The sequence below is a fragment of the Electrophorus electricus genome, chromosome 17, assembly GCF_041902795.1.
Source record: "Electrophorus electricus isolate QZ-2024a chromosome 17, ASM4190279v1, whole genome shotgun sequence".
Lineage (NCBI taxonomy): Eukaryota > Metazoa > Chordata > Actinopteri > Gymnotiformes > Gymnotidae > Electrophorus > Electrophorus electricus.
The window spans coordinates 11,852,444-11,870,506 of record NC_137513.1 but is presented as its reverse complement, the minus strand read 5'-3'; the positions used below and the strand labels follow the sequence as shown (position 1 = coordinate 11,870,506).

Sequence of the window (18,063 nt, the reverse complement as noted above, 5' to 3'; positions counted from 1 at the left end):
TTACATGGTCGCTATTTACAAGATTTCAACTAGATTTTTTTTTAGATTATTTCTCATCATGCTCCTATTGGAAATTTACAAGAAGAGAAACTGCTGAGCAATGGAACAGAAAGAGAGCAGATTTTGGCCACAGCTTCTCTTTGTGTTTTTAGTGGTTTGTTCCAAAAAAAACAAACAAAAAAAAGCCTAAAAGAAAAGACAAGAACTTCAGCTTTCAAGGCATCCTCCATGTCTCATCTATTTGCCAGAAGTGTTCCTATACCTGCTGATTCCTGTGTGGTGCTGGAGAGAGATTACTAACAATGTCCACATCACTATTTGCATGAGCCAAGTCATGGTGATATTAAATACTGTTGATTTTATCAGAACATCAAGAGAAGAGAAAGACAGTTATCCTGACCACCTCACACCAAACAATTAAGTTGATGGAAGCGTGCCACAACTCTAGCAAAACTTGTGATTTTCTTCTGAAATTGGAAGCTTGTCTGCAACAGTAATCTGTTTAATCGTTTGGTGTAAGGCCAGCATTAGTAATGAAAACTATTATAGGATCATGCAGATTGTACTAATCAAGCAGACTGTACTAATTAGAGATAATGTGTGAGCTTGTGCTAGTGTGTTTGTCCGTGTGTGAGCCAGAGAGTGCGTGTGCACATTAAACTGAACACCAGGATTTAAGATCTTTTCCCAGGACAAGAGGAGTAAATCTTGCTATGCTACCTTCTCCAATTGGTCAGAGAGATAAACAGCCTGTATTTTCCTTGGCTGGAAAAGCATCAGATGACGGATTAATATCTAGTCAGCGATCTCACTTTTTAGGTATCTAACATTTTAGCGGGAGGAGACTGGAAAAGTCTTCGATTTTGTACAGAGAAGCGAAACGAACGGACTGCGTTGGTCAGAGTTCGTGACGGAGTTTCAAAGGAACTCGAGGTTTTCGCTGTTATTACGCGATATGCCCTTGATGCCTAGGAGCGACGGACGTGAAAGAAGACCGGTTTTTTGGCGATCAGCTCTGCCCTGGTCCTCGTGAGTGAATTGTCATGATTATAAATTCTGGACGGCAATTGTTCTGTCTTTCTCTGTTTTCATCACTGGTCTTAGAAAAAAACCCAGTCTAAATGTGGGGTAATTGTGGCGGCAACATCCCTGTCACAGATCTATAATGAAAAAAGGGACCGGTTGCTTTTTTTTTTTAGAAAGGCGCGATAATTTGCCACTTATTTCACGGTGACTTCTTGGAATTCGAGTTGGAATTCGAGATATTACGTTTCCCACAATAGGAAAAGGTCCCACGTCTGAACCATACTGTGCCAGAGCGAGCTATTTTTAGAAGCCTTGGGCAAATTACAAATTCATTACTTGTAAGAGACTCAGTCTGAACAACAGCACATAATAGCAACTTTTTATGATCCGTGCTGAATTCATTTGGAAACTTCATGGATGCGTGCTCTTAAATGTAATTTATGTCTCCCTCACTTAACGTATTTGCTGAGGCGTTATCTTTCCATAATGTCACAACTAGCTTACAGACACTGCGATCTGGTAAAGCCAAAAGGGTAACTTGCTTGTCGCTGGTTCATTACAGTGGCAAGTTGTAAACGTTGTAAACAACGCGACAAAAATATATAGCATACTGTCAATGTTTTTCTTCGCGCGTGCGCGCTGTGAATTGGGCACGCACTTCATTCCAGATGTTTCTGATGCCTGATGAGAAACAGAGAAACAATGGTAAAAAAAAAAAAAATGTTACTCTTTCCTCGTTCTTGTGTAAGCGTTTTTTAACATGTGTTTGTGTGATCTATCCACATGTTTTACCTAGATTGAACGACCAGTGTTCAATCTTAAATGAAACCGAAGGGCAGGTTATCAGAAGAGCCTTCACTATTAGTGACTGGTACTTCCAGTTTTTAGTACTTAGTATTTTCTATTACATACTGGAATCTCTTTAGTGTATATTTTATGGACTTCATCAATACTGTTCTCTAGCGTATGCACTGAGTGCACTTCATAATTGGTCATTCCCTTGAGTTAACGAATGGGTTGACTCATTTTAGAAACAACAAATATAAGACAAAAGCATGACTGTGAGGTTTCTTTAGATAGAGTGCAGATTTGTGTTAGAAGGTTTTTCAATGATTTTGCTTTGGAGATTTTTTTTTGTAATGACTATTCCCCTTTTACAGAGCACAGAGACATGCTGTAAAGCAGTCTTTATGTGAATGTGTGTATGTGAATGTAAGGGTAAAAGATGAGTCTAAAGACTCTTGCAGTTTTCTCAATGAAGGAGAAATAGAAACTGGGAAGAAAAAAGACCATGACAGTGCCAGGAAATATTAAATATATGTCTCTATCAATCCAAGACAGATATAATTTTTAAAAAACTTTTTTAACAAAGGTCACATATGTTTATAAACACTGAAAGAGATGAATTGCTTTAAATTACATTTCTTTAGCTGGAGCTCCAAACAAACTGAAAATAAAAAAAAAAGGCACCATTTAATTAATATTAGCTTGTAACCTACTCCCTAGAGTATGCTCTACTAGATGACAATATAAATATGAGGGTGGGAACAATGTACCTTCTACAGTCAAAAACCCTAAGTAAAAAAGCCTACAAAAAATAATCAAGAGATATTTTCAAAAGAGCTGTTTACAAGGGACTATTACATAATGCGGGTGTAATTCTGTTTGCAAAAACCACTGCTCATATATGGTGAAGCTACCCTCCTCTGTCATTATCAGTCCTCTTCATTCACAACAGACTCTTTGCACATCTACTTACGTATACAACTTAGTGCTGTTCATGTTCAGTTTCACCATGTGAAAGAGTCCTATCTCTCATCATAGAAGTTGTTGTTCAGCACCAGGTGTTCTTTGTTTAACCACTTTTCCACTTCCCAGGGGTAGTCCACTTGAGTGCCGCTTTAACTATATGGTCCTATATGATCAATTTAACTATATGATCTATCCTGAGAACAAGACCTAACCAACAAAGGCATTGCTGTTTAATTTCCAGCGCCACACTTTTACACAGTAATTTTATTAAATTCTTCATTTTCATTGGTCGTTTGGCCAAAAGATGCTGTTAATCTTCCTAAGATCGCTGTTATGGAAGGTAGAAATCTTCTTCATGTCCCTTTTAACAACTCTCCAGCAGTCAGAACCATAGACAGCAATATAGAAATATCATTAATGTACAGATGTACTTCTACCTAGGCTGTGCCTTTAAATGACATAGAAGCTTGTATGTCTTGTTGAACCCAAGAACCATCCCAGCAGGGGCATTAAACTTCTAGCAGGTTGAACCATGCTCATGTTGCAATTTTCATAACTGGAAAGCCAGTTAATGCACTTTAGATTTTTTCTTAAAACCTACTTGGGTATACCTGCTGCTGTTTAAATCAGGGGACTTATTATTATATTGCCTTATATATAGCAAATATTAACCTGGACAGAATTATCTCTAGGAAATGCAACTCCTTATAGATACCCTGAGAGCATATGAGCATATATCTTCTATTCCAAGGGAGAGGTGTGAAAGGTTAGTCCTCCCATACATTGGAGTTTAGGTGTGGTTGTGGTCAGCTGGAAATAACAACCTGATCAAGAATCTCTGCGCCGTCGGTGAACCTGCACCAAAGGTTGTCCAAAATTGGTGAGACTGAGCTTCACTGAGAGTGTAGAGCTCAGATGGATGGTTCCTTGACTTCGCAGGTGTCAATGTGATAGCATATCCTAGACATAGCTTTGTAGAAGTCTAAAGTTGGCTAATTACTGTTGGCAAACAGGATTAATTCTAAATTTTACCAACGATACAAAAACAAAAATTCGACTACGTTGACAGAGTAGTGGAACGCAAATTAAATGTTATGACAGACTAGCACACTAGATACAAGACAGACATAAAATAAGACATTATTCTAAGTACTTAATTCTTCTTGTGAGAGGTTCCAACTTCAACTTTTTGGACCCAACTTTAACTCAACTTTTACTCCGACTTTTATCACCTTAACTAACTCTTTGCTCCTGTGCTTCAATTATTATAACCCTGACTTGAGGGAGGGGAAGTGAGGATATTATTCCTAGGTTCACTCCTGCGTATTCATGCTTCTTTGTCTTGTCTACAGGTTTGATAGGATGATCAAAAAAATAACAAAAAGAAGAGAAAGAGGGGAATAAAACAACTAGGTAATTTTTTTTTATGAGATATATGTCATTTAAACTATAACAGGTGGGATCAGTTACCCTAATTCATCTGAGCAATGATTAATGTAATTTTACTCCAGGACATCAATTACATTTATGACTGATTCCCATGGGATAAGAAATCTGGGAATTAAATGATTGAAATGACCTACTCGATTTATGCACTGCCATCACCTCCAAAAAAGTAGAGAAATGATAACCAATCTTATAACCCATTTATAGTAATAATGAAATTTTAGTTGGCAAATTATCAGACTACATGTTGTGATGATCCAAGTGCCACAGGGCAAGGAACAGAATGCACAAACCTCTCTTGATGCAGACAGTTTTTTGACACGAAACACAGAAGATAAACAATAGCAGGACTTAGACATGACACATTAGTGCAGCATGAAATAAATGATGAACAACGGCAAGGACATTAACACAAGCATGAAACATACAACTTATACAGAAACCGTGAACGCAATAGTTTCTTTCTCCTGAATGCTGGACTTCCAATTATACAACTGCCATGTTGAGTGTTACAAGCTTTTTCAATCAGTTTTTAGCAATAAACTGCTCTCCTTATATTATGTCTCTGATATAACTGTGCACATTTTCTGGACAAAACATTGATGCCTAGGAAGTGTATAATATGCATAACTTATTAATCTTATATTTGAATTCTGAAGGCCTGTTTAAATCTTACTAATTTATATTTCAGAAAAATAAACCAAATAGTATGTTTTTTATTACATGTTAACATTATGTAAATTAGGCCATTCCAGTATGGGCAGATAATAAATACTTTGTTATCAGCTCTTGATAGCAGTACAACAGTGGTATTGCCAGGTGTGCGAGCCAAAGCATCACATTCATGTTATTCATCACATTCACTGGGCTATGAAAGATCCATTACCATATACTCATGGAGGCCTTCTGTTAGTTGGCTTGTCCTCTGTACTTGATTGTGTCTGGTGTGCACTCTGGTATGTGTGTGGGTGTGTGAGTGTGGTTTTGTTCTGGCTTACACCATGAGCAAATATCAACAAAATCTAAAAAATAAATTACATAAATGACATAGCTTTGGCATAAACCCACACACATACACACACAAAGTGATTTGCTTTTGCAAATGTTTGCCAGAAAACCATATATCTGTCACGACATTGCCCCCTCGTCCCTGTGTGTGAAATTGTGTGTGTATGTATGTGTTCGTTTGCATGACCACACCCTCCTTGTGTATCATACCTGTTCCTTGTTTTACATCATTACTGTGCATGTATATATGGTCCTATTTAGTTTTTGGTGTTTGTCGTTGGTGTTTGTCGGTGTTTGACCCTATGTAAGCCTGTGTGCTTCGCTATTCTTCGTTGTGTTGCGTGTGCCAAATAAAGGTCTCTGTGTTCAACACGGTTCATCTCTGCATCCTGCCAAGCCTTCCACATTACAATACCACTCAGAGAAAGAGATATGGACATAATATCATTAGACATCATTAGACATTTTATTTAATTATTCCTGTTTATTTGTTTATTACTGGCTTATTTGCTTGCATACCTAACTACTTACTTTTAATTTTATTTCTGTTTGATTTAATTTTGATGGTCTTTCTCATAAGTTTTCCAGGAAACAAGATATCACTGTGAGAAAGAGAGAGGTCACGTAATTGAAAACACTTATATCATGTATTTTATGAGTCCTTCTATCTATCTCTTTCCCACTTGCCTACCTTTTACTGACCTATTTACTCATTTACTATGTAGTTATTTTTTATTTGCAGGTAAAATATAAATATGCAAATATTTATATATGCAAAAAACTTATTTTCACAGTCCAGATATAGTGCTGTCTGTAATTGAACATTTAAGTCAAACTAGCGAATTTTGCCATGTACTGTATTGTCAAGAAGAAATTAAAAAAGGTAAAAGTGCTGAATAGGACCTTTAGCCTCTGAGTATTTCTTAGCCAGAATTCGGAGAGGAATTGTGTATACTTTATTCTCCTAGTAATTTGCATTAAATATAATATTGCCAATATAGTATTAGCATTATATAATATATTGGAATTACATTTCACAAGTTCCAATTTTTATAACTAATTTATACATGGAACACAAGAAATAAATTTTTACTTCTCTCTCTCTCTCTCTCTCTCTGTTTATATCTTACTCTTCTTATTAATTTGTATTTCCACATCCTGTATATATACACATCACTGTTACTAATTTGTGTGTGGATGTGTGTTGGTGTGTGGATGTAATGTTTTGCAGTCACCTGCAGTTTATGTGGCAGGTTCTAATGGTGCTGACCATCCTGTGTGTGGTCCTTCAGTTACTGAGCGCTGCTCGCCAATCCAGGTGGGTCTATGCTTAAAGATGGGCTTCCATAATCCAAAGGACAACAGGGATCATTTTTCTGATAAAAGCCATTCTTTTCTACTGGAGGCAGGCCAGTAACACAGATTGTGCTTGTCAAAGTACACTGATGACAGCAAGACAAATATATTTTAAAAATGTACAAAGAGAGATAACATTGGATTATCTAATGACCTTGACAAAATGGTTAACGTTTTACCCTAACAAAATATGACACTAATGAAAATTATTTACAAAATTGAATCAAATGTAAAGACAACCTTGATAGAAATACAACACCACACACTTTATTCCAAAGTTTACAGTAATCACAGTAACAGCTCACAATCACACACATTGCAAAGCACTCATAAATATATACTGTATATCAGCAGTGCATAAACTTGGGAGCATGACCCCTCAGGGGTTTCAAGATGATTGGATGAGAAACTTTATATTTTAAGTTTTATATTTTTAAACTTTATATTTTAAGATATTTTATGAGAAAATGTGTATATTTAATATTTATTTATTTTTAAATTATTCAGTATCCTAGAGCTGCACAACTGACTGTTTCCACACTGTTCCTCTTAAATAAATGAATGGGCCAGGTGCTCTGTCTAAGCAAATACATATCTTCCCCTCATATTAAAGAAAAAAAAAACTGAATGCTAATTTTCTGGCCAGCTATGGTGAAAAGATGGACTAGTGGCCAGTGAATCATTTAAAAAAGCCTTCTACTAGTCTACTTATCCTACATGAGCCCTACATAAAACCAGAGAGAATAAGAAAGAGCCTTACACTAAGAAAGAATATACATATGGAGACCAAAATTAGCAGACCATCCAGTGTGTGCTTTGTTGTGATATTTTAGCAACTGAGAGATTAAAACCAGTCAAAATGAAAAGTAATCTTTAAATTAAACATGTCCGGGGCTTTCAGATATGTTTACAGTTACAGTTGCGCCTTATTGGATCTTACTTTCTGCTCACTGTTTTATGCAGTAGGTAACACTTGAGGGGAAGTTAGTCATGACAGCATACTGTCCGTTAGTGGTTTGGGAAAGACGGGGATTACAAAGGTTGTTTTTTGGCGGGGGGGGGGGGGGGGGGGGTCAAAAGGATTAACTGCTGCTGGAAATAGATATATTAGTTATTATTGTATTTTTTGTTTATTGTTGTTTCTCAAGCAATTTTACAGTGCACCTAAATAAAAATAAAACTGCTCATATGTTCATATCATTTGGCAAAACAACACGTCATCTTTGATTATTAAAAGTTGCTATGTAGCTCTGGAAATATTGTCCACCAAAGCATCTATATATCAGATAACTGTGAATTTGGAAGAGGAATGTATCGCTGTCGGCCCGAGTGCCGCAGGGCGTGGGACAGGATGCACAGACTCTCTCGACGGTGTAGGATTTTTATTAACATAAAACACAGACGAAAAAGGTGGAACTCACATACGTCTACCGTGAACATGACAATACAATTAACATTAAATGAAGAACGTATACACATTAATGGGAACTACACAAACCAACGTTATGGCTACAGCGGATCTCACAAAGATCGACATTAACACTTTGGTAGCAACAATGACCAACAACGGTGCACACACTGACAGGGGTTTAAATAGACATACAAACTTACAACAGTAAACCCTGTGCAAGTGTGTGCAGTCCTGGAGGGCGTGGTTACAAACACGTGAATCTCTCTGCACGCAGCGGGCCGTACCACGTGACTCGTGCATTCCGTGATAGTACCCCCTCCCAAGGGGCATGGCTCCCGAAGCGTTCTATGCCCGGCCACAAATTCTAGGCCGCCATGCGCACACACACAGACACCGCACGGCAATGCCTGGTTCCCACCTAACACAAGGCGGGCTAGGAACCGCCTACCAGGGAGTGTGCACGGCAGCCTGGGATTCACATACACACCAGCACAGGGTTTACTGTTGTATGGATAGCACACACCAGTGCTGGGTTCAATGTTAAATGTTTGTCTGTCTATGTAAACCCCTGTCAGTATGTGCACCGTTATTGGTCATTGTTGTTACCTAAGTGTTAATGTCGGTTTTTGTGAGATCTGAGGTAAGCCCCTACCCTTTGCCATTTTTCCATTTGTAGCCGTAACGTTGGTTAATGTGCATACGTTCTTCGTTTACTGTTAATCGTATTGTGATGTTCACGGTAGACATTATATGTGAGTGCCACCTTTGTCATCTGTGTTTAATGTTAATAAACATCCTACACTGTCGAGAGAGTCTGTAGATCCTGCCCCACGCCCTGCGGCACTCGGGCCGACAGCGTTACAAAGAAACATCATTCTGTATTGTGTTGTACAGTTCTGTGCCTCAGCCTTATGTTTTAGTTTCTGATACAAAGACCCTTCATTGGCTATCATAGCTTATTATAGCAAAATAATTTTTGAAAACACTCTTCACTTCTGTCAGATGGAAATCTAAGAATGTCCACTGTTACAGTGTATTTCAGAACCCTTTTATCTAATCATAATACAGTAGATCCAGTAAACTGGATCAAGTAAAATTTCTAATTGGGGACAGTCTGGTGGTTGAATCTTACTGGTTTACTATTAACCCAGAAATTCAATTGACTTTCTTATATTTGCTCACATTTTTCTCTCTTCTGTCTTGCTTTCTTCACTTCTGTCTCTCTGTGTTCCTTTTCTGTATCATTCTCTTTCTTTCTCTACCTCTTTCACTTTCTGCCTCCCTATCTCTCTTTACTCCTCTACCCCTCTCAGGTTATTCAGTCCAACTGATGAACAGTTGATCAGGCCCCTTTCTGTCAAACAGCAAAATGGGGAAGCCCTTCGACCTGTCACTGTAGCCCTTGACCCAGATCAAATAGACTACCTTTTCTTCCAATGGAAAAATGGCAAAGAGGAGGGGCTTACCTCAGATAAGAAATGGGGACAAGCCATGGAGCCTATAAACAACAATCTGGATGGAACACCGACTGGTCACCTCCCCAACACAATTAACAGGATCATGGCACCAAATGAGTATCACCTAGCAACTAAGGCACCTCTACCTAGAGACCTTAAGGAAATGGACCCTAAGCAATCAACAACCCTAAACCAAAAATATGAAAACATTCCAAGTACACCAATATATGATCCTCCAAAGGAACTTCACAAAACAGAACGGTTGAGTCCTCATGTTGAGTCCTTGCACTTGTACAGACAACCCTTTCATTTACTGAATCACAACAAAAGTGATTCATGTCACCCGCAAAACCACATTGTCTTCCTAAAGACCCACAAGACTGCCAGCAGCACTATCCTCAACATCCTATTTCGCTACGGGGACAGTCGAAACCTGACGTTTGCCCTTCCGGCGAACATGTACAGCCAGCTGTACTATCCCAATTTCTTCTTGCCTTACTTTGTGGAGGGTGTGAATCCCCGCAGGGTGACCGAGTTTCACATCATGTGCAATCATATGCGCTTCAAAGGGCTTGAGGTTGGTGTATCATGTTTGAATAATGTAATGTTCAGCAGAAAGAAGGCCTAACAGAAATTTTATCTTTTTATAAAAGAAAGTTTATTACTGCCATATCAACAACTAGCAATAAAAATAGAAATGTAATTAATGCAATTTTTATTAGAATTAAAATGCTTTGTAGTGACAAACAACAAATCTAAACTTTAGAACTACATGGAATAAATTGTATGATACAAGCATCTACTTTTTCTAATATAAATTGGTTCCTTTACCTACAAATTCAGAAGCAATTAGCAATTTTGTCACTGCAATGTTGAAATACTATATCTATCTATCTATCTATCTATCTATCTATCTATCTATCTATCTATCTATCTATCTATCTATCTATCTATCTATCTATCTATCTATCTATCTATTTTTGTGTGTGTGAATGTATATATAAAGAGTGTAGGTGTGTGTGTTGTGTTGATGTTTTCTTCTTTCAATGCTGTCCACCCAGGTAAGGAAGGTGATGCCTGTGGACACATTTTATTTCTCCATCCTGCGGAATCCTTTATCTATGATGGAATCCCTCTTTACATATTACAAAAGCACTCAGGCATTCCACAGTTTCAAGACCCTCCAGGATTTCCTTCTTGATGGTGGCCAGTCCTACAATGCCTCTTTCCCCAGTAACCACTATGCACGCAACATTTTGACCTTTGACTTTGGCCTGGACAACTCAGCTCCGGTGAACAAGTCAGAGCTGGTCAAATTCAGCACCTCCCTTATTGCTACCGTGGAGAGTAATTTTCACCTGATCCTAATCTCTGAATACTTTGATGAGTCAATGGTTCTGCTCAAACATGCCCTTTGCTGGACACTGGAGGACGTTGTGTCATTCCGACTGAACAGTCGCAGTGAAAAGTCTCGGAGTAAGCTGACCCCAGAGGTGGCTGAGAAAGTGAAACAGTGGAGCTCGCTAGACTGGCACTTGTACCAGCATTTCAACAGATCTTTTTGGCAACGCATAGACACAGTACTGGGACACGCTAAGCTCAGAGAGGAGGTCAAGCTTTTAAGGGCAAGGAGGGCAGAGCTTGAGAAAATATGCCTTTTAGGGGGCGGTGCTGTCGATCCTGAGCAAGTGCACGATTCATCAGTAAAACCTTTTCAATATGGTACAGCAGTTATACAGGGCTACAATATTCGTCCAGGGCTAAACAATGACACACATCATCTCTGTCAGAGGATGATTACTCCTGAGCTGCAATATACCAGAGCCATGTACACTAAGCAGTTTCCTGATCTTGCTGCTAAACATAAAGCCAAAATAGCTGCCACTAGATACTCAAGATCAACTACAAGAAACAGCACTAGCACAAACAGTGCCTTGAAACGTGACTTAAACATAAAAAACAAGACAGGTGCTGATGAAAATATTGCTTTACAAATTAAAGCAAATTTGCATGTCAGACGTACAGGTGCATAATGCTAATTAATATATGTTAGCAAAGGTATTGCTAGCACTGCTGGCACAGCACAAGACAACTCCAGTAAAACAACGCCATGTAAACACAGAAGAAGCAACACAAAATTCATATTCAGGTTGCACTTGAATCAATCCACTGCATGTTAAACATGTCTTAGCTACATGCAGTTTGAATACCTATTCTACTAAAGCTGAAAGAAAATGGAAGCGCATTTAAACATGGAAGCACTGAGATACTGGGAGCGACCAATGTGACCAGACAGAGTAGTGCATAGCACAAGCCATTTTCCTAACACTCAACAAACATTCCAACAATTTTTTTCCTTGAGAACCCAAGTATTCCTGCATATACTTGTTATGTTAATATGAAGTTTATCCCTGCTCCTGAAAAAAGGACTTTCAGTTGAACACCTGTATGCATCTCAAATACTACACAGGTAAAGCGCAGATAAATTAAGGAAGAAGAGCAGGCTAACAACTTATCAGGGATCTTTTTAAATATAAAAATCAACCATGCCCTTTGCATTGATTTGTTTTTCAAGTTTCTGCTGTACTTGGGGTAGAAAGTTGGCTGGTGCATGCATATTTTAGGGGTGTAAATTTGAATCTGTTATGTAAGAGTCTAGGATTTTTGGAATTGGTCCATTTTATGACCCTGTTTTGAATATGCACATTTACATCTGAAGGAGGTGACAACAGTGTTTAAGGTTCATGGTGATAGTTCCATGTACCAAACTCCTTAATCAAGGTACCACCTTTAAAAAACATAGACACAATAAGAGCCAAGATCAGCATTTCTACAGAGTTATTAGAGACATGTGACTTGTGAGTAAGGCTGATTTGTGGAATTCAATGAAGATTTAATATTAAATAAAAATGCTTTGTAATAAATACAAAATCTTCTGAAGACAGATATATCCTCTTCAATTTTTTTTTAACCTTTTAAAGAGTGATAGCCTTTCATGTATAAAACCAAAGTTAAACCTTGTTACAATTGTTCAAATGATTTAAGGCTTTATTTTACATTCTGTTGAAAAACAAAATAATGTCTTTAAACCTTAGGAATAATGGTGTGTAATATCTGTTTGTTGGTTTGCTTTACTAAAAGCAGCCCCCCTTTGTGGCATCTTATATTGGAATAAAGACTTCAATATTAGTCCAGTAATTGTCACAGGATGCTTCCCCCCACACACAAGTCAAGTGGTATGGTCGGCCACAAGCCACCACGCCCTTTGTAAGTGCACGCACCTGTACGGATGTTTAATGTCTTGTGTCTTTTGTCTATTTAAATCTCTGATAGTGTGTGTACTGTGTTGGTCATTGTGAGTCTGCAGTTGTATGTAAATACTTGTGTGTAGTCTGTGTTTAGTTAAATGTATACGTAATGTCTGACGTTAATGTTGTGTGTGAGTGCCACCGTTATTAATGTGTGATGTCAGTAAATGTCTCACAATATCGAGGGAGTCTGTGCATCCTGCTCCACACCCTTTGGCACTCGGGCCAGCAGATTTGTTACAGTAATGGCCTGCAGATGTACTTCCAATGGAAAATTACCACCTCAAATTCCATCTACCAAATTCGAAATTCCACCCAATGCAAGATTTGGACTTTGGGAGAATAACACCTTAGGTGCCCAAACCATAAATTAGGCTGGCCTTTTAGCAGGCAGAACTGATATCCCCAGAAACCATTAAATGTACAGATTCCTTTTTAAATGTATTTAAAACTGTCCTTTAACTTGGTGGTGTGTGTGTGTGTGTGTGTGTGTGTGTGTGTGTGTGTATATATATATATATACTTTCCTTCATCTTGTTTTGGCTTATGGCATCCCTCAGCAGCCAGTGTTTCTGTAATGCGGGAGGTATGGCAGGATTCAGAGATGAGCCGTGACGAAGCAAATGTTTATTAAACACAACAAAATTAAACTAAAACATGAGGAATTAAACTAAACGTGAACAACACAAAACAATGCAAGCGATAAACAGATAAGAACATGCTAAGGCAGCTAAAATGCAGTATACACTGATTAATCCCTGACAAGACATGACTAACGTACAAAGACTTAGACATGTTAATGATGACTCTAACGAAGGACACGTTACCGACTGACAAGGCAGGGGCATGGCCATGTAGACACACAGACACACACAAATGCAAGTGTTAGGTTTTAAATTGCAAATGTGATCATTGCACCAAGGTACTAATTTTTTGTCTCTAATTTTTTTTATACTTAAGTGGAGCATTGAGTGTGCAGCGAAATCCTGATTCTAAGCATTCAGTAATGTGATCAAATTCCATGGGGTTTGAGGATATCACAGGTTACTATATTGTGGCTCATATGTAGTTCAAATGAAATGAGAGAAGGGTCTGAGATGGCATCAGTGTATTGCGGTCTGCCCGAGTGCCGATGGGTGCCAATGGGTCACAAAAACATCGACAACAACAGTGGCACTCACATATAACATCTACGGAGAACATAATTAAACATTTAACACTAAACAATGAACACGTACACATCAATGAGTGACAAACATAAACCCACATTACTGCTACAGCGATGCACATAGAGATTGAGGTAAACACAAAATAGTGACAATGACCAACACAGGGCACACACTGGCAGGGGTTTAAATAGACCAACAAACATTTAACATTGAATCCAGCACAGGTGTGTGCTATCCTAGGTGGGCGTGGTTACAATAACAACTGTGAGTCCCCTTGTATGCGTTGGGCCCGTGCCAGGTGACTCGTGGGAGGAGGAGCGTTCAGTGACAATCAGACTGGGGTAATATGACTATGTTCTCTATATCTACACCATATGTCAGTACTAAATCAAGCATGTGTCCACCAGAGTGTGTGGGTTCGCTTATGCATTGGCTGAAACCAATTGATTTTAATATAGAACTAAAGGCCAATCTCAGAGGGCTTTGGGCACTATCAACATGAATGTTGGAATCACTAACAATAATAGCTCTACTATTTCTACTACAGTCACTAGATTAGAGCGGAAATCTGCAAAATCATTAATAAATCCTGATAGGGTCCTAGTAACCTGTAGATACCAATTAGTGGAAGAAGCTGGGTGGGCTTATCGCAGGCTACATTGTTTATTGTTTAACTCAAAATCATAACCAGGTTTCTGGTTTACACCTAATCTGTCAGTATAAATAACTGCAATGCCATGTCCACAGCCAGTTAGATGAGGGCAGTGTGCATAGATGTAGCCAGAAGGACATGCTTCATTTAAAGCAAGGTACTCATTTGGTTTGATCCAAGTTTTTGTTAGACAGAGTACATAAAATTTATGATCTGTGATGATTTCTCATTTATCATGAGAGCTTTAGATGTTGGAGCTTTAGATCAAAGGTCCTGGCAGTGGTCAGTGAATAAATTAATTTAATACTAATTAAGTTATTAAGACTTGTTTTTCTTGGTTTTCCAAGTCAGAGAAACATCTGCAAATTCCAAGTCAGAGAAATCTGCAAATTCACATCATACACTGCATATGTAATTTAATGCAATCTAGTTAACAGCAATAAATGTGATTTCTGCTTGCGAACGAATCAATTACTGTCTTCCAGGAAAGCAAAGAAATGGATGTAGACCTTTGCTTCAGTGCGTCAAGTCGAAGTGGAAGAGTGAAACTTATATGAGTTACTCAATGGATGATAACCCCCAGCATTGCATTCAGCCCAGCCTAGTGTGCTCCAAGCATCATTTCACCTCCATCTAGCTCTCCAGATTGACTGTTTTCTGTAGTTCTGCTTAGCTCATGGAACAGGCACAGTGTCAATATGGTGAACATTTGGTGACGTCTCATTAGTGATTAGCAGATGGTTGGTTTAGCCTCTTTGTCTGCTGCCTTGGCTCCACTCTGGATTGTTTTAGATTAACCAAGTCTGTAATAAGACTGTGACTTATGCTACTCCCTAGTAGGATGGATACCATCCCGCCCTAAAAGGCCAGGCTTGGGAGGGGTGTGGTACTCTCATGGGCGAGCCAAAGCTCCGATATTTTGCCATAACCTCACCAATTCACCTTGCTGTGAAGGCTGCAGTGCCAGAGTTGAGGGCTCATTAACTTGACCTAAGGCATCCAGAGTTTGTACATCTAATTCCTCAATATCTCTAACACTTTCTATCTCTAACACTTTTCTGGATACACACCTCTAGTGCTAGGACCTTCTCCATCACACTAGCAATTAATCTACACTTCTCACAGAGAAAACTATTGCTAACAATGGACAAAAAATAGCTAAACCTGAAGAAGAACAGAAGCAGCCATGATAGAAAAAATAAAAATTTTTAACATTACTTTTTAACTTTTTTAAACTTCTTTGGATTTAGTTTTTCAGGATAGAGTAGTGCCCGATGTCTAGTGGAGGTTGTCGATTTCCAGGTTGAATGTAGATAAGTCTAAGAAAAAATGAATAAACAGGGTTAGTATGCCTAAGCAGTGGTGTTCACTTGAAACAGTTTCAAAATCAGGAAGTAGCATCACAGGAAGGATGTATCAGTTTCCATTTTAAATTTGCTATTAAATCACTTGCCTCACCAACTGTTACTCACATGAAGCTTGGCGCTGTCTTCAGCTTATACACATGGGGTTTTGCGCAATTAGTCCCTCCCAGCTTCCGTGTTCCGTGCTTTCCTGTCTTGTATATTTTAGTTCCATGGCATAGTTTCCTTTTTTCCGCCCCTCATTTGATTTTCCACACCTGTCCCTCATTTAGTTCAGGTATTTAGACCCTGTCTTGATCCCTGTGTCTTTTGCTCATTGCATTTGTGTTTACTTCATTGCGTTTATATGTTTATATGAATGGTTGTGTTTATTTGAATCTGTGCGTTTATGTGAATGTTTTTGAAAATTCGTCTCTGTACCTGTAAGTTTGCATTCCGTGCATCCTAGCCTACATGTTTCTTAGCCCCTGATTTTTTCCTAGTCTTTGTCATAGCCTGCTTCCCTTGTTTGCACTCATGTACTTTTGCTTTGTGTTTCCTAGCTTTCATTTATCCTAGCCCTTGTCTTGTTTATCATGTATCCCTGTGATCTCTATGTTGGCTCTATGACCTTGGACTACTACAACGACTCTGATTTTGGATTTGCCCATAATAAATGTCGCTTTTCTCTGCACATGCATCCACCTCCTTACCACTCACTGTAACAGGTTTATTATTGAGTATGACATCTGCACTTCCATTTGAGCCCACAGGTAAAATCCATGTCTTTCAAATGTTTCACGGTATGTGACATTTACGGTATTTGGCAGACACTCTTATTCAGAGTGGCTTGCAAAATTGCTTTGCTGTCTCGGTATTGTCCCCTCCTCCTAGACGTCTCACTGTGTGTGTGTGTGTGTGTGTGTGTGTGTGTGTGTGTGTGTGTGTGTGTGTGTGTGTGTGTTCATTGTATGGCCATGCCTTCCCTGTGTATCACACCTGTTCCTCGTTTTATGTCATTACCATGCATGTATATTTGGTCATTGATGTTTGTCAGCATTTAACCTTATGTCAGCCTGTGAGCTGTTGTCTTTGTTGTGTGTGAATCAACCTATCACTGTGTTTAACATGGTTTGTTCCTGCATCCTGCTTAGCCTCCTGCTTTACAGAAACACTGACCACCAATGGACGCCAGGAATGAAGAAGAAGAAAAATAAGGGGAAGAAAAAGCATAACTGCTACTTCCCAGCCTTTGCAGGGAGACCCTCCATACTCTAGGGCACACTCTCTACTGTCACAACGGGGGAGACAGCCCCTGGACGATTTTGGAGGGCCCTGAGTGGGTTTCACTTTTGTTTACTGAATAGGCATAGATAGGAAAAACATGCACAACAATCATTGACTGACTGTAAAAATGACCAGGAGTATCCAGTTCATTAGCACTATAATAACAATCATAACAATACAACCAAGCAACAAATGATTTGTGACGATAAAAGTAACTAATTAGGCCAATAATGAAAAGAGAAAAGAAACAAAAAGGGAAAAGAAAGCAGCCTATGAGGATGACCAACTGGGTAATCTACTTTTCAACCAATACAGGAAACATTAATTAAGTTCTTTTTTTTTTATCAAACCGCAGGGATGGCACTGAAAAAGAGTGTCCTTCCTCAGCATTGCTGGTTCGACAGTGCACATGCGATGAAGGTCAATGATGGTCAAAAGACCAGGATTCTTGGAATGAGGGATTGGCTATTTGGAGCTGGCTCAGACAGAGAGTCATATGCCTTCACAGGCAGGCCTTTCCAAAGCAAGAGTTTGGATTCAGACACAGTCTCAATATTTAAGTCTAGGCTGAAAACCTATCTGTGCTTATCAGGCATTTTATTAACTACTTTCATTCTTAAGTAAAGGTATAGATCTGGGGGTCCATGGATATTGAGAGTTATGGTAAACTGGGATATTATGATGCTTACACTTCACCTCTCTTTTGTCACTCAAGTTTGTTGACTGAGAACGGTGGAGTGCTGATGTTCCAGGGTATCATGCCTGTTTCCTTCTGGTGCTTTCCTTTTAGCTAGCTCTGCTGGATTCCATTATTGCACATTATAGTTCCCTAATTTACACACTCTCAT

General features: G+C 38.8%; 1 protein-coding gene across 3 annotated transcripts; it reads left to right on the top strand.

The window, feature by feature from the left end:
- Window positions 1–692: 692 nt before the first annotated feature.
- Window positions 693–16,880, top strand: gal3st2 (galactose-3-O-sulfotransferase 2). Of its 3 annotated transcripts, XM_081700415.1 has the most exons (5): window positions 693–1,029; window positions 4,131–4,191; window positions 6,464–6,550; window positions 9,313–10,033; window positions 10,518–16,879. In XM_081700415.1, exons 3-5 carry the CDS (start codon window positions 6,477–6,479, stop codon window positions 11,487–11,489), a joined length of 1,767 nt encoding a protein of 588 aa, XP_081556541.1. In that variant the 5' UTR covers window positions 693–1,029; window positions 4,131–4,191; window positions 6,464–6,476; the 3' UTR covers window positions 11,490–16,879. The 3 variants fall into 3 exon arrangements, with proteins under 3 accessions (XP_081556541.1, XP_026878731.2, XP_081556542.1); XM_027022930.3 differs by lacking the exon at window positions 4,131–4,191 and having other exon boundaries at window positions 10,518–16,878; XM_081700416.1 differs by lacking the exons at window positions 4,131–4,191; window positions 6,464–6,550 and having other exon boundaries at window positions 10,518–16,880.
- The last annotated feature ends 1,183 nt before the right edge of the window (window positions 16,881–18,063 follow it).